Source organism: Citrus sinensis, chromosome 4 (genome assembly GCF_022201045.2).
Source record: "Citrus sinensis cultivar Valencia sweet orange chromosome 4, DVS_A1.0, whole genome shotgun sequence".
In the NCBI taxonomy this organism is placed as follows: Eukaryota; Viridiplantae; Streptophyta; class Magnoliopsida; order Sapindales; family Rutaceae; genus Citrus; species Citrus sinensis.
Window position 1 is genome coordinate 25,504,189 of NC_068559.1, and position 20,421 is coordinate 25,524,609.

General features: G+C 36.0%; 3 protein-coding genes across 8 annotated transcripts; all 3 read left to right on the forward strand.

Annotated features, from left to right (window-relative positions):
• Positions 1–2,315: 2,315 nt before the first annotated feature.
• On the forward strand, positions 2,316–6,928 carry LOC102623570 (uncharacterized). Its single transcript, XM_006484277.3, has 4 exons — positions 2,316–3,096; positions 4,633–4,908; positions 5,017–5,154; positions 5,248–6,928. The coding sequence occupies exons 1-4, from the start codon at positions 2,767–2,769 to the stop codon at positions 6,805–6,807; spliced, it is 2,304 nt and encodes a 767-aa protein (XP_006484340.1). The 5' UTR covers positions 2,316–2,766; the 3' UTR covers positions 6,808–6,928.
• Positions 6,929–7,369: 441 nt separating this feature from the next.
• Positions 7,370–16,398, forward strand: LOC102622684 (probable pre-mRNA-splicing factor ATP-dependent RNA helicase DEAH4). 5 transcript variants are annotated; one of them, XR_371199.3, is made up of 17 exons: positions 7,380–7,736; positions 8,016–8,108; positions 8,211–8,315; positions 8,596–8,813; positions 9,415–9,467; positions 9,581–9,697; positions 10,808–10,899; positions 11,604–11,690; positions 11,810–12,024; positions 12,389–12,481; positions 13,013–13,136; positions 13,516–13,663; positions 14,238–14,307; positions 14,975–15,135; positions 15,434–15,609; positions 15,759–16,012; positions 16,104–16,398. XR_371199.3 is itself a non-coding variant. In XM_006484000.4 (16 exons), the coding sequence occupies exons 1-16, from the start codon at positions 7,537–7,539 to the stop codon at positions 15,919–15,921; spliced, it is 2,115 nt and encodes a 704-aa protein (XP_006484063.1). In that variant the 5' UTR covers positions 7,380–7,536; the 3' UTR covers positions 15,922–16,398. The 5 variants fall into 5 exon arrangements, 4 of the variants coding, with proteins under 4 accessions (XP_024956794.1, XP_024956795.1, XP_024956793.1 ...); XM_006484000.4 differs by having other exon boundaries at positions 15,759–16,398; XM_025101025.2 differs by lacking the exon at positions 10,808–10,899 and having other exon boundaries at positions 7,379–7,736; positions 11,635–11,690; positions 15,759–16,398.
• Positions 16,399–16,538: 140 nt separating this feature from the next.
• LOC102622174 (adenylate kinase 4-like) lies at positions 16,539–20,303 on the forward strand. Of its 2 annotated transcripts, none has more exons than XM_006483998.4 (6): positions 16,539–17,604; positions 18,036–18,181; positions 18,298–18,417; positions 18,514–18,681; positions 19,228–19,317; positions 19,970–20,303. In XM_006483998.4, the coding sequence occupies exons 1-6, from the start codon at positions 17,493–17,495 to the stop codon at positions 20,069–20,071; spliced, it is 738 nt and encodes a 245-aa protein (XP_006484061.1). In that variant the 5' UTR covers positions 16,539–17,492; the 3' UTR covers positions 20,072–20,303. The 2 variants fall into 2 exon arrangements, with proteins under 2 accessions (XP_006484061.1, XP_052295261.1); XM_052439301.1 differs by having other exon boundaries at positions 18,343–18,417.
• Positions 20,304–20,421: the final 118 nt, after the last annotated feature.

Below are 20,421 nucleotides of genomic sequence, written 5' to 3' on the forward strand. Positions count from 1 at the left end.
AAGTTCAAGAGAGCTCAATGTATAACTCCAGTGAAATTGAGGATAGCTCCAGATAACTTATTTGAGACTTGTAGTATAACTCATGTGAACTCATAAAGGAAATGCGATTTGGGTAAAAAAAAAAAACTATTGTAATAAGCAGAAAATAAGTATAAACATAAAAATACACATAAGATTTTACGTGGTTCGGCCCTTTGGGCTACATCCATGGGAGTGATCATCTCCAATTTATTATATATGTGATGTATTATATGTTTTACTTTACAATATCAGCAAAACCTTATTAAAGGTTGGTGATAATGAATAATAACAAGAGGGAGACGTGAGTTTTATTGAGATTAGAGAGTTTTCTAAGAAAATAATAAGGGAAAAGTTTCTTTGAGAAATGAGATGGGCAAAATCTTATGTGAAGGTGTAAAAACGAAGGAAGGAGAAGACGAAACAGCCCATCAAGAAATCAAATTTGAAAAAAGATCATTCATGTGTTGTGTTTTGAGCTTAATGATAAGATTGGTGCCCTAAGGACAATTTTATCATTTTTGCCAAATTGAGTTTTTTTATTAGTGTTGTCTTCCTCGAGTGGAGCTATTATTATCTTTTTCTTTTATTCACTTGATAGTGACTAACAAAGCTTGGTGAGTAAGTAATTCTTCTATCCTTTATGTGTTCCTTGTTCTTTGCTACATGACAGAAGCTGGTGCAGTTGTCCTACTACTTTTAAGGAGTGCAAAGGACAACTGACGTGATCCGCTTCTATTGATTTACTCAAATAATTTTTATTCTTATTGGCTCCTTATTCTTAGCCAAAAAGAAGATATTTTATTTTATTTTTATGATGGCGTGCACGGTTCACGTGCTGTCTCTAATCAACGAAATTTGAGTTTTGATAATATCTTTTGATACTAGACATATTTACAAAATTTATCCTTTCCTCAAATAGCTTATCTCCTGACCTTTGAGGGCTATACTACAATTCGGTCAAACAAGTTAATTTCACTTCACTGACTTTATTTGCCACGTGTCATTAATTCATAAGCCCATGTCAACATTCAAATTTCCCCCCAAACAACAACTATTATATGTGAGATTTTGTTGGTTGATCAACTGAAGAGTTCTTAAATCTTTGTCTTGAACTCTTTGTGCAAGAAAGACAACTGAACCTCCGGCCAAACCTAACGCAAGAAACATAGAAATTGCTGGCCATCCAACGTCTATCTACTTCTTAGTATAAAATGGGATCTAAAAATGTCATTCCTTTTGGGGAGTCAATTGTATTGTTATTAATTGCCCAAGAGAGCAATTAGCTTATTCAAAAAAGGCAGGCCGAATCCGGCTGAATATAGATACAAGTTTCTTGCTTTGGATACTCGTATCTTTTCGAATAGAGACAATGCCGAAGTAGATTGGTCTATTGGAATGGCCAAATGTATGTAATTGTCTCTCCATCCATTTAATTACTTTAATTTACACAAAGGCGCCAAATATTTATCAGCTTACGAGCATATTTAAGATCGTTTTAAATTGTTAAATATGTAATTATGTAACTACCTCCCATCATTCCGCTGCTAACATTTTCAAAACTCAATGTGGAAAAATATATATACTGCTTTTCTATGACAATTTTATTCACCTCATGAAGAAACTTATCCTATATTAAGTCAATTTAGAATTCCATGTAAAATAATTTCATAGAAAATAGAAACATATCCATGTAAAATCTCTTTATTGGTGTGATCCTGTGGCAAAATCTTGCCAGTGATAACTGATTGTACAAATTTATGAGATGAGAAGATATTCTGTACCAAAACCCACTCAATCTCATCGTCCGCTCTTTTCATGCTGTACTAGATAATAGCGTTTGGGTTCCTGATTTATTATGATTTCTCAAAGAACGACATAAGTTTTCAGTCTATATTAAGCAGGTCCCCAGCTTGGTAACTTTTGTAATAAGAGTGACACAGACCTGTAAAAGCGGTTCCAAATGGATCATCCAGAACATATATATCATATGTTTTACATGATTTTTTGTTGCATTATGATAGATTAACTCCAAAATAATATACATGTTAAAATATTATTGGATAGAGACCTATATTATCTTTGCGCTTATTCCATCTAATAAGAGTGTAAGTTGTACTCCAATAAAACTATTGGTATGAAAAATAATAATAATAGAAAACAAGATTTTTAAATTCTTATAAAAAAATCTCAAACTCATATTTAACTTTTATAAATATTTATGGTTGTAGGATTGATTTTATATTTATTACGCATAACATACTTATGTGGTAAATTTGGACTTCGGTAGACCCTTGTTGTTGTATCGAATTTCAGTGGATTATAAAATTATGGTTAAAAAAATAATAATAATCTCCAGGGGAGAGACCTATTCAATAGAGATGAACAAAATATGTTTTCCTTCGAGAAAAACAAAATATTAGGGACCCAAATGTCTTTTTCCGGCGCTACGAGTTAACGTAATTGTGACTTGGTCAAACAAATTTTAAGTTAATATAAATTATTCATTCACAAAAAAAAAAAAAAAAAAAAAATTAGCCCCCAATAAAAAGCTTGCCTCTGGGTTCCCTCCTCCTCCTTCTCCCTGAGTCGCTTCCCTCTCACGCCTTAATTCCTCTCATTCTCATTGTCTCATACGTCAAATACAACATAACTAAACCATTTCAAAGACGTACACAACACAACTCGTGTGTCCGGTCTGCACTCTTCATCATCTTCTTCTAAAAAATAAAAAATAAAAAATAAAAAATGATGATGTTTGGAAACCCTGCCGGCGCGGGGTTTCTCGCTGGAAAGCAGCAGGTGTTTCCGTTGGATTACGAAGCGGAAGTCTCACAACGTCTCGTTGACGCCGTGCATGTTAACGACGTTAAGCGAGCTAACGAATGTATAGGTGATCCTTTTGTCGATGTTAACTTCGTCGGAACGGTGAGCTTGAGGGCCAAGAAGACTGAGCTTGTCTTGCACGATGAAGCGGCTCACGAAGTTCGTGTCGTGTACGAGGAGTTCAAGACCGAAGTCACCGCTTTGTTCCTAGCTGCCCACGCCGGAAACCTTACACTTGTCAGGAAGCTATTGGTACGTCATTTATTTTTCCTTTTCATACGAAGAAAAAGGTTTTTAATTTTTAAATATCCATCCATTTTTGGAACATCCACTAACCGTTCAAGATTTTCACTTCTGATTCAAAATTTCTGATAAATCAAGGAGTTAATGCTCGATATCTACGGTTTGATCTTTTTATTTAATGATCATTTATTCATTTGTACAGGATATATATCCCATCTGAAACAATATTTGGAAACTTTTTTTTTTTTTTTGGCAATGTTGTTGTATATTTTATGAATAAATGGTTATTATTATTATTATAGATCTTGTGATCTTTTTATACAAGTTTGTACGACAGTGTATGTGTATTCCTGAATCCTGACAGATAACCTGACCACCTGAGAAGCGACTTGACGATGCAGATTTTCGTATCTCACTGTTACTGAGTGTCAAAGCTGGGATGATTCGTGCCCAGAACTTTTTTTGGCTTTTTTTTTTTTTAATAGAGAACTTTTTTTGGCTTTATTTTCACCTAATTGATTCTTGCACGTGTTGTAATGGATGGGGTCACTGTCCCAAGAAAGAAAAGGACTACACGAACAAAATGTGTTTGTAGTGATAATAATAATAGAAAAAACACCAGAAACGACTCCGTATAGCTTTATTGACTGAAGAAAAAATAAAAAATAAAAAATTTTGTGTGAGTGATTTTCAAGTAATCTTATTAAGTGAAATAGGGGATTAAGAAACTAATTTCAAATTTGCTCTGTTCATGTCTTAAAAAAAAAAAAAAAAAACTTTAACCTTCAATGAACAAGAAAGATATGACATGGAGAATATCACTCGTTTTACTGGGCAAAATTAAATATATGATGGGTTAAAAATAGCGGCGAACTTGGGTTTGAAAGAAAATAGTTTTGTCCTTCAAGTTTATGATATGTTTCAATTTTAGGCAAAATTAAGTGCAAAGTTATTTTGACCCTCAGTGACATTAGCATGATCTCATCTTTTCAATAACGATGTTAACAAAATTGTAATATAAAATGTAAGGTATTGTAAAAATATAGTAGTAAAGTGTTCATCTCCATATTTCTTTCACTCATTTGTTATTTAACGGTCCTTGAGTTAGGAAAACAACAACAATGTTTTTTTAATAGAAAAAATTGTGATTTACTTTATGATGTGGTAGATAGTATAAAAAAAATGTCTTATGTAATTTTTACAAGATTATTTGTTATTGATTTATTTTTTGGAACATTCTCTATATTTGAGTTTGATAATATTTTCAATTTTCAAAGATCTGTGTGAATTTTTGAGTTTAGTTAATTCTCAACATTTCGTGAAATCGACTAGTGTTAACCTACTAAGTTCACTGTGTTTTTTCGATTCAACGTGAATTTAGATCATTCCTTTATTCCGGTCATTGAAGATGCCCCAATATTTGTAACGATAGATTATTGCCTGATTCTGACTTGCCTTACCCCTTGTAAGAATTCTAGATGGAGCCCAATAGCTTGGATGTCCTTTTGATACTACTAACGTTTGTTTATTATCATAATGTGACAGAGTCTTGGTGCCAATGTGAATCAGAAGCTATTCCGAGGCTATGCAACCACTGCAGCAGTGAGGGAGGATCATTTGGAGATTTTGGATCTTCTCATCAAAGCAGGTGCGTGCCAGGAGGCATGCGAGGAGGCTTTGTTGGAGACCAGCTACTTGGGGCAGGCCAGGCCTGCCGAGTTGCTGATGGCTACTGACTTAATCCGGCCACAAGTTTCTGTGCACGCTCTTGTTTCTGCTTGCTTCAGAGGATTCGTCAATGTAGTTGACACACTCATTAAGGTAATTCTTGAACATAGGATACCAAAATTCAAAATCAATGATCAAGTCAGATATTTCTGTCTGGAGTTGATGTATTGAAATCACATTGATGCATTTGATCGCTGGCAGTGTGGAGTAGATGCCAATGCTATTGATAGGGTGCTGCTTCAGTCTTCCAAGCCAGCTCTTCATGCCAATTTTGACTGTAATGCACTTGCTGGGGCTGTTGTTAGCAGACAGATCTCTGTTGTTAGATTGCTCTTGCAGGTAAGCATTTTGGAAATCAATCACCATTATTGGGAGCCTAATTTTATTGGCAGAATGTATATGATTTTTGTTATCTTTGATATGGGGAGACAGGCTGGTGTCAAGACGGACATCAAGGTGAGAATGGGAGCCTGGTCGTGGGACATGGATACAGGAGAAGAACTTCGGGTGGGTGCTGGACTAGCTGAGGATTACTGCATCACCTGGTGTGCTGTGGAGTATTTTGAATCCAGTGGTGCTATTTTGCACATGCTCTTCCAACACATTTCCCCTAACATCCTTCACAATGGGAGGACTCTCATCCATCATGCAATCCTTTGTAATAATGCAAGAGCAGCAGAGCTGCTGCTAAATTGTGCTGTTGACAAAGAATTTCCGGTGCAAACATATTCAAAAACAGAGCTCCGACCCATTCATTTGGCAGCAAGGCTTGGATCCGCTAAAATTCTTAGAAGGCTTATCAGTGCGGGCTGCAATATCAATTCCCGAACAGCAGCTGGAGAAACTGCAGCAATGATTTGTGCAAGGTACAAGCATGAGGAGTGCCTTAAATTTCTAGCCTCAGAAGGGGCTGATTTAGGATTGATCAATTATGCTGGTCACTGTGCAAATTCAATTGCAAAGTCAAGTAGGTGGACTCTTGGTTTTCAGCAAGCAGTAGTTGATTCAATTCGATCAGGGAATATTATTCAATCAAGTAATGCTTCGAGATTTTCTCCTTTGATGTTTGTGACTCAAGCAAATGATGTGGATGCCTTGAAAAAACTCATTGAGTGGGCAGACGTTGATCTTGATGAACAGGATGCTGACGGATTTTCAGCTGCCATGATAGCTGCAGCAGCTGGCCATGTAGAGGCCTTCAGGTTGCTCCTTCATGCTGGTGCTAACATAAAGCTGCAGAATAAGTATGGTGAGACAGCAATCACCTTAGCAGAATTAAACCGGAACGGCGAAGTTCTCGAACAAGTAATTCTCGAGTATGCACTGGAAGAAGGTCAAAAGGGTTCTGCTGGGTTTTATGCCCTACATCGAGCAGCTAAACGTGGAGATTTTGACTTAGTTCATACACTGGTTAGTAGATGTTACGATGTAAATGCCTCAGATGCTGATGGATACACCCCACTCATGTTTGCAGCAAAGAGTGGCCATGGCAGTGTGTGCCAACTCTTAATTTCAAGTGGGGCAAAATGTGACATTGAAAATGCAAGAAATGAGACGGCACTTGCGCTTGCAAGGGAAAATGGTAATGGAAATGAAGCTGAAAATGTTATACTAGATGAGCTTGCTCTAACTCTTGTGTTAGACGGCACTTATGTAAAGAAGCACACAAAGTGTGGCAAAGGATCACCCCATGTCAAACTACTTAAAATGGTGGAGTCCGCCGGCGTTTTGCAGTGGGGGAAGTCAAGGAAGAGAAATGTGGTATGCAGGGCGGCTGAAGTTGGTCCTAGCGACACATTCCGATGGAACCGCCGGAGGAAATTCGACGTTGAAGAACCGGGAATGTTTCATGTTGTGACTACACAGAATAAGGAGGTGCATTTTGTGTGCCAGGGTGGGCTTGAAATGGCTGATTTGTGGGTTAGAGGGATTAGGCTTGTGACCGGGCAAGCCATTTTTGGCAAGATGCAATTAAGAGTCAATCATAAGTAAGCGGTTTTGTCTGATTTCTGTCAAGCAATATGGAGAATTACTTCATCTCATTGTATTTTAATAGCTGCTCCTTTCTATGCATGTGAAAAAAATTAAAAAAGAATTTAGGTTCTCAGTACAAACTTTTTCTTTGTGATGGGCATTGTTATTTAGTGATAATTTAATAGAAAATTAACGGTTGCAAAACTAAAAGCTTTAATGAGTGATGTTTTTTTCAGCTATCACGCTGTCGTTGGGCGTCAAAAAAATGTTTGGGGCAATTTTTTTTAAAAAATTTTTCACTATTGATTTTTTTTTTTTACTTCAAGAATTAAACTGTCTTAAAATTAATCAAAATCAGTATTTATGAGAAATTTTTTTCATTTCAAAATATATGAAACTATATTTAAAATTTATACAAATCACAGTATATAAATATATACTTTGAAATCCAAGAGATTTTTTTTTCTATTTTTAAATAAAAAATGATTTATAAATAGGAAAAAAAACTTACTTCTTATTCTTCTTCTAAATTAAAAAAAAAAAACCAACAAAAAGTAACGGTAAAATTTGCCCCGTGATTCATTGACTATGCTAATTGACCGTACAGAGGCACCGGCAGCGCGAACCGGGAAAAAATAGAAAGTAAAATCGAATAGAGCGAAAAGAACTCAAAAATCAAAACCTCCACGATAAAATCCTAAAACCCTAATCTTGCTCGAAAGCTCCAAACCTCGAGTTAATTGATCGATGGCGAATCTTCCGATTCTCCAATATGAAGAAAAGATAGTAGAAACGGTGGAGCAGAATCCAGTGGTGGTGGTTATCGGAGAGACGGGGTCCGGCAAGAGCACGCAGCTCTCTCAGATACTCCACCGACATGGCTACACCAAATCCGGAATTATTGGCGTTACTCAGCCTCGCCGAGTCGCTGCCGTATCCGTTGCCAGGTTATTATCTCAAAATGTTAATTCTTCTATGCATAAATTAAATTATATTAATCTAACTGTCTTTTTTATTTTTTTCTTTTGTTGAGTAACAAGTTCTTATTTGAAAATTTAAGGTTAATTTCGTTGACTTTTTGAAACCTTATAATTTTAAAATTGATTGCAGGAGTTCATTTGAAATGTTGCATTGCTAATTAGTGGACCATACTTTGTTCACCGTGTTTATTTATTTGTTCTCCTAATTGGAAGATTTTCCTTGACTTATTATGTTGTTGTACGAAGACGAGTTGCACAGGAACTTGGTGTTCGGCTTGGGGAGGAAGTAGGTTATGCAATACGATTTGAGGATAGAACATCGGAAAGAACACTTATTAAGTAATGAAGTCCACTGCTTTTTATTGGATTTGGTTTTGATACGGTTATCTCTAATATTTTGCATAGTTTAATGTGGCTAATGTTAGGTTTTCGACTCTGTAGATACCTTACTGATGGAGTTCTTCTTCGAGAAATTCTGTCTAATCCAGATCTTAGTCCGTATTCAGTTATCATATTAGATGAAGCCCATGAGAGGAGTCTCAACACGTAAGACTTAGTTTATTTTGTTCAGTTTGTATCATCATTTGTTTTAAATGTCTATGCCATTTTTGATCACTACATGTATGTATGTTATTGAGGTTTTTTTTTTTCACCGGTAAGTGAGATCATATCTCATTTGAATGAGTGGTTTTGAGATTTAGTCACTGTGGGGCTTGATTTATTCCATTCCTTGTCAAAGTACATATAAAAAAACATCTGACGTTATATTTTTTCAACCTGCTGCATTTTTTATATCCACAATATTAATGAGTGCATCCATTGGTAGGGACATATTGCTGGGTCTTGTGAAACGCTTGGTTAATTTGCGAGCATCAAAATTAAAGATTTTGATCACGTCAGCAACTCTTGATGGTGAAAAAGTTTCCAAGTTCTTTTCAAATTGCCCCACATTGAATGTCCCTGGAAAGTTGTATCCTGTGGAGATATTGCACAGCAAGGAGCGTCCTACAAGCTATCTTGAGTCTGCTTTGAAAACAGCAATTGGTACGATTGATATCTTTGTCAACTCCTTGTGTATAGAAGCTTAGCAGTTTGTTTCTGTCGTTTACGGTATTGGTTTTGTGTGATCTTGATAGAGCAAAGACTTTGAAATATAATGCCCAGAAGAACATACTATTTTTTTTTTTCCAATTTAAACTTGGTCAAACCTGGGTTGTTGTGCAGTATTACTGCTAGTTTTTAGAATTTTGACTAGTCCCTCAGATTTCATCGTAGGAGATCGAGACAGAGCCCCAGGGCTATGGAGAAAGATGTAGATCGATCGCCCTAGATAGACAACTAGATAGAGGGTGTTGAAATGTTATGCATGTATGTGCACAGAATGCGACACTCTATGGTGCATTCAGTGTTGAAATTCATCCTCTGTCACTTATAATATTTCTGAGCTCGCTGCCTGATTGGTAGGGGAGCAGAAAATGAAGCACCTTTTTACCGAAAAGAAAAAGGAATGGAAATTTTTTCATGTTAATCTCAACCTTTAGATAAATCTTGTGGTCACTATGTTACTGATGCTGCTAAAATTTTATAGTAGTTTCTAACGTTCCAATCGTTTTTCACAGTTTTTATTATCAAATTGTGCTTACAGATATACATGTTCGAGAACCAGAAGGTGACGTGTTGATATTCATGACTGGACAGGTAAGATTTGATTATATTCAGTTTTAGGAATGAGATCTACATAGTAAGTACTGCACTGCAGTTAATGTTTGTTGTGCATGTTTATATTGGTTGTAATTTGTTGTCTTTCATAGGATGATATAGAGAAGCTAGTTTCAAAGTTAGAAGATAAAATTCAAAGCCTGGATGAAGGGTCCTGCATGGATGCTGTAATCCTTCCCCTTCATGGTTCCTTGCCACCCGAAATGCAGGCAAGTTTGTCAATTTTGGCTTTTTGTTTCTTTTTTTTTTTTAATTTTTTTTAAATCTCTTGATGAAACTTTGTAAAGTTATATATCCAAGGTATCTTTTGATTTTAGTTTTTTTTTTAAATGGCACACCTTTCAGATTTAGGTTTTCGATTTGTAATTTCCAGTCTCTTTTATAATTGTGTGCTTCTGGCTTATTTGCATGCATGCGATATGCATCGCCTTTATCAGTTACATTGGCATTGTGTATCAGTATTGACGGCATAGAAAATTCTTCATGACTGGTCATTGTTGGCTGTTTCTCAGTAGCATATTTGTTATTTGAAATGGGTAGAGCTGGGGAAAGACCTACAGTAATTGCATCCATTGGAATATAAACTTTATCCTTATCTAACTGGAACTGTGATGCTACATGTTAAATCAATTTTGTTACTCTGTACAATAACTCATTGGGGTTGCATAGTCTTACAGGAGTAAAGTTCTAGTTTGCAGAAATAGAAGATGATGTATTATTCTTCAAATCACAAGTCTTTTCCATTTCAAACCAGATCAATGATGATTTGGTGGTGTAATTTTTTTTCATTGGGTGAGATATGTAGCAAACGTAAAAGATTCTAGTTATTAACTGCCTCGTCAATAGCAAATCATTTCTCCAAGTACCTCTGTGGAGTAGTATATAATTGTCAAGGGTTTTGTTTAAAAAAATGAAGCCAATTTCTAATAAACTAATTCTTCTTTTTAATTTTTAATAAAAATTGTTACTGGTAGTAAATGTCAAACCAAAATTGCAGTGTGTCCAATTTGAGAACTTATTGCTTGTACACTTTCTGAGACTCCATGCCCAATAATAATATTTATTTATAAGTGATTGCAGAAATGTAGATACCATACTTATGGATAAAACAATTTCGCTGCACTGACCAACTAGTAATTAAAATTATTGACATTTCAGATATAATCAATGCGCGCATTCTTTTAGCCTTCATGAGAATATGCTTTTACCAAATGTTGCGACTATCCCATCAAGAAACTACTTCGCTTAATTTTTCGAATATGTAAATCTAGATAAATTTTCTATGTGGTTGATGTTTCATGTTTGTTATGACCCAACAGGTGCGTGTATTTAGTCCTCCACCTCCAAATTGTAGGCGATTTATTGTTTCCACAAACATCGCTGAAACTTCCTTGACCGTTGATGGTGTAGTGTAAGGAAACTTGATACTTGCATGAAGATTTGATTTGGTGATTGTATTCACGCCATCACATCCATGTTATACTATATTATTCAATTCTTTTTTCACATTTTCTCGTTCATGTATGCCTTACACTTTTTAGTTGAGCTTATAGATGCGGTGATTACTCTTTCGTTGGACTCAAAATTTGGTTAGATTTATTGAGAAATCATTGGAAACTTTACATAAGTTATTGATCTTTTAGTATGGGTTGAAATGTTTTTGATGAAGATTCTTTTGGATGATGCAAAATACATGGAAGCAACTGTGGTGGGGTAGTTGTTTTTCCCTTAGTTAAATAAATAGGTTTGTACATATGAAGGTTGTAGTTAGAAGAAAAGTAAGATTGGTGGAAAAGAGAAACGAAAACGGAAGTCAGAATCCATTAGGAAGTTGTTTTACTTGACAGTGTTAAGTGAATTATGGGATGAGCATTTAGAATTGCCTCAAAAAGTTTTTAGCTGCTCTTGTAGTTTTATAAAAGTCTTGTTTCTATGAAAGAGTTCCCCGTTTCCTTTCCTGTTAGGCTCGCCGACTATTTTCTGCATTTATGAAAATCCAGTTTTTTTTTTAATTTAAATTCCTTCTCGCACCACATTTCACTGGGTTAGTAGGTCCAAATTATTTATTTGTCAAATTTGAGTTATTTATGCTTGGAACTTATGGGTACTAAACAGGTATGTTATTGATTGTGGTTACGTGAAGCAGCGGCAATACAACCCATCGTCAGGCATGTATTCCCTTGATGTAGTTCAAATTAGCAAGTGAGTTGGATACTGCCACTTATGCTTTTGGTATCATGTTTCAGATATTCTAGCTATCAGATTTATGTCTTTTGTTGTGATTGTAATTATAATGATTCACTGACTTTATAATATTTCAGAGTGCAAGCTAATCAGCGTGTTGGACGAGCTGGAAGGACGCGCCCTGGAAAGTGCTACCGGTTGTACCCATCCACTGTTTACCACGATGAATTTCTTGATGTAACAGTACCTGAAATACAGCGATCTTCTCTCGCCGGCAGTGTTCTTTATCTGAAATCATTGGACCTCTCTGATATTAATGTTCTCAAGTTTGATTTTCTCGATCCCCCTTCCTGTAAGGAAGCATTATTTCTGCAGTTTTTCATTGTTTATGCTCTCATGCATGCTAATTTTATTGTTCACTGGTACATACTTTGTTCAATATATCTTCCACCATTCCTTGAAAGCACTGGAAAAAGAGAAGAGGGAGGATGTATTTGACTTTTATGTATTTCATGATCAAAATTGTTAAACATGTGACCAAATTTATCACTATTCATGTGTACTATATATAACTATTGTTCACATGAACTGTGGCCTTTAGGGTAAGGCACATGTTTAGGATTCCTATTGTAATCAATCTTGAAAGTTGTCGAGATGGCATTACATTCCTTTGTGAACTTGAATATATGGACTAAAATCTGTATGTTTTGATGCAGCTGAGTCGTTAGAAGATGCACTAAAGCAATTATATCTGATTGATGCTATTGATGAAAATGGATCCATTACAAGTATTGGAAGAACAATGGCTGGTACTTCATTTTTTGCCCTTCCATAATTGTCCTTTGATCAAGAAGCTTTTTACTCACTTTCCTTGTTAGGGTATTTTCATTTGAGAATTTGCACAAATTTTCTTGCTAACTTCTTTTGACTATTGCAACATCTTTAAACTTGCAAAACAGAAGGTTATGAATCAGCTAGTTGTTATACTGATTAGTTTTCTCAGAGATGTTAGATGTTCAATAATGAGAATTTATCTTTCCAGAGCCTCATAAAGCCAAATATCTCCACATTGCACGTTTATTTTGATTGCTGAGATCCTTCTTAACTATCTGACTTTCTAACTTATAGCCTCGGATTAAAATACCCATCTAAATTTTTGTGCAGTCTACTTCTTGATAGCAATTCATATTTTTGAGTGTTATATCTTTGCTTCTTAATTTCGTGTCTAGGAGATGCAAATTTTTCTATCTTTGAAATAATAATTATAGTTATAGATTTAGTTCACCTTGCAATTAATTCAATATATGAGCTTATTGGGTATTTTCTATGGTTGTGCTCAGAGCTTCCATTAGAACCTTCACTTTCACGGATGTTAATGGAGGCAAATGAGTATGGTTGCTTATCTCAGGCTTTGACTGTAGCTGCCATGTTATCAGCAGAGACCACATTGCTTCCTGGTCGAAGGTTAGTTCATCTGGAATCCTTTTATTGTAGGCCTTTGCTTTAGATGCTATCGATGGTTTCAGCTTCTCTGTAAAATTGTTTATTAGGAAATTTTGTGAACCTTTTAGATTAGTGTACAGTGAATTTATAAAAGTCATCTAATATTAGTTGATTGGATATTTGATACTTTTTTTTTTTGCAGTTAAAAACTTAAAAAGGAATCAATAAAAACGCGGTCCTGTGTTTATGTATGTTTGGCCTAAAGTGTTTCATACCACTTGGTTGGCAGGATAATTGGAAAAAAGATACATTGAAATCACAATGACAAAAATTGAACTCACTATAAAGAACATTCTGTTTTGAAATAGTGAATTGGTGATAGTTTTATTTTTAACTGCAGCAAGAGTACTGAGAAAAAGCGGAAGCACACTCCCTTGGAACTTCCTGATGGTTCTGGTTGGGGTGATCACATTCAGTTGCTACAGATTTACGAGTGTTGGGATGAATGTGATTATGATGTCAATTGGGTCAAGGATAATGGCCTGCAGGTACCTACTTATTTTATGCTTCTGAAGGCTTGCGATATATTTGAAATACACACCCTTTTAGTTTTATAAAACTGAAAACAAAAAATGGTCCAAGCGGGCACAACCTATGTATGTTGATTCAGAGGGAGTGTGATTGAGCTAAACTAGAATGTGGAAAGCTAAGAAACAAGGCGTCAAAAATCAACTCCCAAAAGAGATGTTTCTAATAATCTGAAAAGGAACAATAATCCTCAAAAATCATAAAAACTGCAAGCCATGAGCATAATAACCTTAGATTCTCAGTAGAGTAGTGATCTTGTTAGCATGAAGGTTGAAATTATGTAGGGACTATCGTATGACACTATAATTTATACTCCATGTAGATGTTAGTTGCCTTTTGGCGGACAAGGTAGCAGAATCTGTTGAGAATACATGATGATTGTGAATGGTTGAGTATCTTTCCAGCAACCTCAGCCTTTGGGTGATGAAGCTAAGGGAATGCACCAAATTAGTGCTCACATTATTTATTTATTTATTTTTGGTTTTTCTGCTCTAGTATTTGAAGCTGTATAACATTTTGAACGTACAACTGTAGGTGCGAGGAATGATGTTTGTCAAAGACATTCGGAAACAGCTATGTCAGATAATGCAGAAAATAGCTAAGGGTCAGTATACTTTGTTATTGAGGGGCCTACTTGCATAAAACTTGCTACATGTGTTAAGATGTCTTAATGGTGTTTTGGTTCCTAAAAGGGCATTTGATCAAGTATTGGGACTAATGTTCCATATGGGAGGCTGTTGCTGGTAAAGTTTCATTTCTATATCTGCTAAAGAAGTGCATAACTTTGTAACTTTGTGGGAGGAATGGCTGTCCATCATTCACAATCTTTTTTTCATTTTGTTTATTTTGGATAAGATTCCCTTTCAGACATGAGCTAACTCCCTGTTCAATTTTTACAAGGGGCCATCAAAAAAGTCCTTTTTCTAATTTTAACATATTCCAGAAAAGTCCTTTAATTTTAAATTGGCTCAGTAGTTTTGACCAGGTACACAATGCCTCAGCATGTTTGGGAATTGTAACAGTAATGAATATGGAAATTGTGGATGATATCTTATAAATAGTGCTTTTCTGTTTTGGAAATTACTGCATTCAGTATAACAGTGGAGGCACTTTTCCAACTTGGAGAATAAATTACCTGTGAGGAGTTTATGCACTGATACTATTTATGTACTGTGTGCACAGAAGTTTATTTTTATCTTTTCATCCTATTACCTTAGCTGCTTTCTCCTTTCTTAACTTCCTTAATAGTTTGTATTGTATGGGGAAACCAGGATCATTAGATGTACGAGCCAATCATAGATGGAAAGAAAGCCGACAGGATTATAGGAAATTGAGGAAGGCTTTATGTGTAGGATATGCAAACCAGCTTGCTGAAAGAATGATTCATCACAACGGCTATCGAACTCTAGGTTTTAAGCCTCAACTGGTTCAGGTATTTGTTTAATCTTATCATCCACCAGATTTAGTATTGTGTTTACGGATTATGAGACCATCAATATACAGTTAGACAAGTAGATGCTACATTATGAATGACTGACGTTCATCTCCACATGACATTCAAAATCCTTGTATTTGATCAAGAAAGAGAATGCTAGAACTGTGTTGATTTAAGTTAGAAATCATTTAACATTTGGAGTATCCTAGTACTAGCTGCTTGTATGTTTTGAATAATCCAGTCAAATTTTGTTTCAAATACAACTGAAAGTAAATTGATTGTTCTTTTTTTTTAGGTACACCCATCATCTGAGCTTAAAACAGATGAAGAAGGACTGCTCCCGAATTATGTTGTTTACCATGAGCTCATTGCTACCTCTCGTCCATATATGCGCAATGTGTGTGCTGTGGAGATGCAATGGGTCATGCCCATTTTAAAGAAGCTTGAAAAAATAGATATTAACAAACTGAGGTAAATTGATAATCTTAGAGATTATTCTTGAGTTATATTTAACGAGAATGTGGATCATCTGACTTTACACATGAACATGACCCCTTTTTTCCCAAAAAAATTCTTGTGTGAACCAAGTTGAGCTTTAATTTTTCGCTTTTGTGAAACAGCGGTGGAGCTGGTCAGATGGAAGAGGCATCTGAGAAAAAACTCACAGATATGCCAGAAACAGAGGTCAATGCTGCTGTGGTTGCTAATGATCACAAAAGTAGAATTCAGGCAGCCAGGGAGCGTTTTCTTGCTCGAAAACCAAATAAATTAAGTAAAATATAAATTGTTTTATGATATGAAGCCAGTGATGGCATGTAGGTGCTGCATTGGTGCTCCATTTCAGGAAGGCATTAGCACTGGCCTAATCAAGTTGGTGAGACCTGGATTAAGTAACTCTGTTTTTGACTGCCAATCCTTCCTTTGCTCCTGAGTTTTATGTTCCTTTCTACATTTGTGATCTACAGGCCTTGTGGCACTCAGTTAATGTGCCTTTGATGTGAGGCAACCTCATTGTTGTGATTCATTATTTTCAGCTCCAAGCAGTAATTCCCGGGTTCCAAGACTGGCTTATTTTGTATCAACTGTTTACAAATGCCAGCGGTGGGATGACATCTAGTCATGAAATAGTCTCGTATGCTGATACACCTCCACTGAAAGGGGGAAAAAAACACATCTTATTGTATAAAATGTGCAATATAACTGTACTATATAATAGTCTTTTTGACTCTCTAGTTTTTACGGCGGTGCTAATTCTTTTTATCTTTTGGAGGTTTGTAGCATTGTTCTGAGTCATTGGTATGCTGTGGAAAAGTTCTAACCGACAATGTAGTCAAAAGTCATTGTTCTCAATCACCTGTGGATTCAAACTCCACAAGCCCGGCGCCCCCCCCCCCCCCCCCCCCCCCTTTCTTCCCAACTCTTTTCCCTTGTACTCTGTCGTCACCATTCTGAAAAAGAAGACTTGTTTGTTAAGGTTTTGTTCCAGAAACCACCAAGCAGCGAGGTTCACAATCCAATGCAGTGAAAGTTCTGTTACGTTGTTTGGACTTTTGACTAGCTAGATTAGCCAATAAATTATTGTCCAATGTGTCAGCTATCCTATGGACTCGCTCCCAATCCTAAGAAGCCTGGTGCTCAAATTTCAATGCAATTGATGAATGGAACCTTCCAAATTACAAAACTTCGCCCTCACCAAATTGAACCCAACAAGTGAGATCAATTAAAAATAAAGTGGCATTATGTAGCAGTAGTCCATAGTGCGAACAGCCCTAAGAAATTAGTTTTAAGAGAGAGAAGAGAGAGAGAGAGAGAGTGTACTTGTGTAGATTGCATTTCCTTAAGATAAAAATTGTAAATATATAAAATTGGGTTGACCTGACGGCCCGCTGGCGCTTGAGCGAAGTGGAATCTGGATCCATTCCATGCTTCGTCTCATCTTGGCTAAATCCTTTGACCCACTGGCGACACAATCCATTGCATTGCTGATAACAATTAAAAGAGTTAAAGCCGATTACCAAACGGCAATGTGAGATCAGGGAAGTCCAATCAAAAGGCCAAAACATCATCAGACATTCAGACCAAACATAGTTCACAATCAGATACCAAAACCAACCCACCAAATTTCACCAACGCTAAAACCTCACCAAAACTTAGATAAATATATATCACCTACCCACAAGGCCACAACCCATATATTAGTTATATAATCTCTGCTGTGTAGTTATTTATTTCTTTGTTTAATTTTGTATTAAAGGTTTCAGTTGTTCTATTTCCACTTATATAATGATGCATAACCATATATAGGCCCACTACACAACAGGCGTTGAAAGTTTAAACAGAACAGAGAGAGCAAAATGGCGAGCTCTGCAGTGGCATTGGAGGATGTGCCTTCGGTTGATATGATGACGGAGCTACTCCGTCGCTTCAAGTGTTCTTCTAAGCCCGACAAGCGTCTCGTTCTCATTGGTAGTCTTCTATGTCTTTAATCTGGGGATTGTTCGGTATTTGATAATTGCGAGGGAATGTTTGATTGTTTATGAGGTTTAAGTTTAATTTTTTTTTTTTTTTGGGTTACTTTTGAGAAGTAGTAGCTCTTTGTTGATATATTTTGCTACGCTTTTAAGTTTACGGTTGTGGTGTTTGGTTTTCGATCTGTTATTTCTCTGTGCTCCAAATGTGACGATGCTTATGAATTTTCCCATATGGCGTAAATTTTCCCAGTTAATTTTATTGAAAAAAAAAAAGGATTGGATTTTACTTGCATTGAAGCCCCAGTGGTACAAATGCTTTTTATATGACTAAACAATTAGCTTTATTGCAAGTGAGTTGGCTTCTAGTCTGTCTTAATCTTAACCCAATAGGAATGCACTTAAATTATGATGAAATGAATACTTTAGGTCCACCGGGATCTGGCAAGGGTACACAGTCACCAGTGATTAAGGACGAGTATTGCTTGTGCCATTTGGCCACCGGCGATATGCTTAGATCCGCTGTTGCTGCAAAAACCCCACTTGGGATTAAGGCAAAGGAAGCAATGGATAAGGTAATTTTCTTTTTAATTTCATTCTACACATCCAGTTTGAATCATGTGCCTGCATTTTCTGTAGCATATTTAGTTGGTAGGTTGTTTGTGTGGTTAAATTTGTTTTGTTCATGTAGGGAGAACTTGTCTCTGATGATTTGGTGGTTGGAATTATCAATGAGGCGATGAAGAAACCTTCATGTGAAAAAGGATTTATTCTGGATGGGTTCCCGAGGACTGTGGTACAAGCGGAAAAGGTTCCTCCCTTTCCCAATATATCTCTGATTTTTTTTCTTCAGGTTTCCTCATTGATTTCTAATGATATGTTTATTGGGGAAAAAAAATTGATACAGCTGGATGAGATGCTGGAAAAGCAGGGAACCGAAATTGATAAAGTTCTCAACTTTGCAATTGATGATTCCATATTGGAGGAGAGGATCACAGGTCGTTGGATACACCCTGCCAGTGGTCGGTCTTACCACACTAAATTTGCACCCCCCAAAGTTTATGGTTTTGATGATGTAAGTTGGCATTGGTCCCATCTTTTTTTGATCTCTTGTTTCACTTATAAATTGATGAATGATTGAAATTGGTAAGAGAACTAACAATATTTTAGTTTGACATATTATTAGCTTCACAACATGTTGGCTTTCTGGCAATCTATATTGTGCTTGAAGTAAAAATGTGCCTTCCAGGCTATCACTTCACATTCTTCAGACTTGTGATTCATTGATATGCTCAGATCTATGGCAATTAGGCATGAAGGCAATTAACCGATTTACACTTCTAACTTGTAGTGCATCAATAAGCTCAGGCCAAAGCTTGATCTGTCGTTGAATGGAGTCAGTTAACCTAATTCTATATCATGGCTGATGAAGATGCCAGTATCGACCTTTTGAATGTACCTATGAAAATTCTGAAAATTAGTCATAAATGTGCATGCACAAAATACTTACAAGTTGGATTTATCCTTATTTTTCCATTTATATTTGTACGCCTGTAACCAGACTGATGAAGTGGGATTTCCACTCTCATGAATAATAATGCACATTTAATATAATCTGTAGGTCACAGGAGAGCCTCTAATACAGCGAAAAGATGATACTGCACAAGTTCTCAAGTCACGGCTGGAGGCATTTCACAAGCAGACTGAACTGGTAGGACTTTAATTCTTCCCCCCTGAAATGGGTCAATTCATTGTGGCTAAGTTACGTCAAAAATAAATACACAAGATAAAATAGAAGCAACTCTGTCTATTCTAGTAGAAGCAGCATCTTAATAGATTGAAGTTGTATCTGACTAGTTGATGTCACTTAGATGGGTAAAGGAAAATTAGAGATGCTCTAATTTTTTTTTAGTGTCACCTGTATTTGACATTTAATACTTTCTACCTTGGTGCACCTCTGAAGTTTTGGGTCTGTGGAAATGTTTGATTGATATCCAGCAATCAGTAACATGACATCTTTTTACTCTCTTCCAACAACATGATATCCTTGTACTTTCCTCGTAATCATGTTGCAGCATCAATTTGACTGTTATTTCTACATATGATGATTTTAGGCTTGGGGTTTTTGGGTCTTATACTCTCATTTTACTTTGAATGGAAAGATTTTTGCTTGTCTCCTATCAAAGAAGGAATAAATATTTTTAACTAAAAAACTTTCTGGTTGTTTGCATATCATGTGTCCATTCTATACAGTGGTGTGTCCATTCTATACAGTGGTGTCTCAATTCTTGAAAAATATATTGCTCCTGCCCGTTTTGTCGACTTGTAAGCATCCCTCTTACAATGCTAAATTTGAATTGCAGGTAATTGATTATTATGCCAAGAAAGGTGTTCTTGCCCAACTTCATGCAGAGAACCCACCAAAAGAAGTCACTGTTGAGGTTCAGAAGGTTCTATCTTCATAGGAGTGAATCATCTATTTTGTTTTCTCCCTTTTTTGGTTACATGCCTGTATTCATTCCGACACATTGTTGGATTGGCTGATCAGTGGTTGTTAGCCACGTACTTCATGCTAGACTGAGCTTTTATTTTCGAAATCTTGAGGCGTTTCATTCATTACAAAATAATAGTTTCTGTGGATGCAAGGAAATTGTGATAATACCAAAGTGATTATTTTTCACAATCGTTAGCGTGTCATTGTTGCAGCATCTTTTTTTTTTCCTTTTATTTACATTAAAATAATTTTCTGAACAATCACTTCCTAGTATGAAAATGAAATTGTGCCCATCAAATGGTTATCCCTTCGTCAAACCCT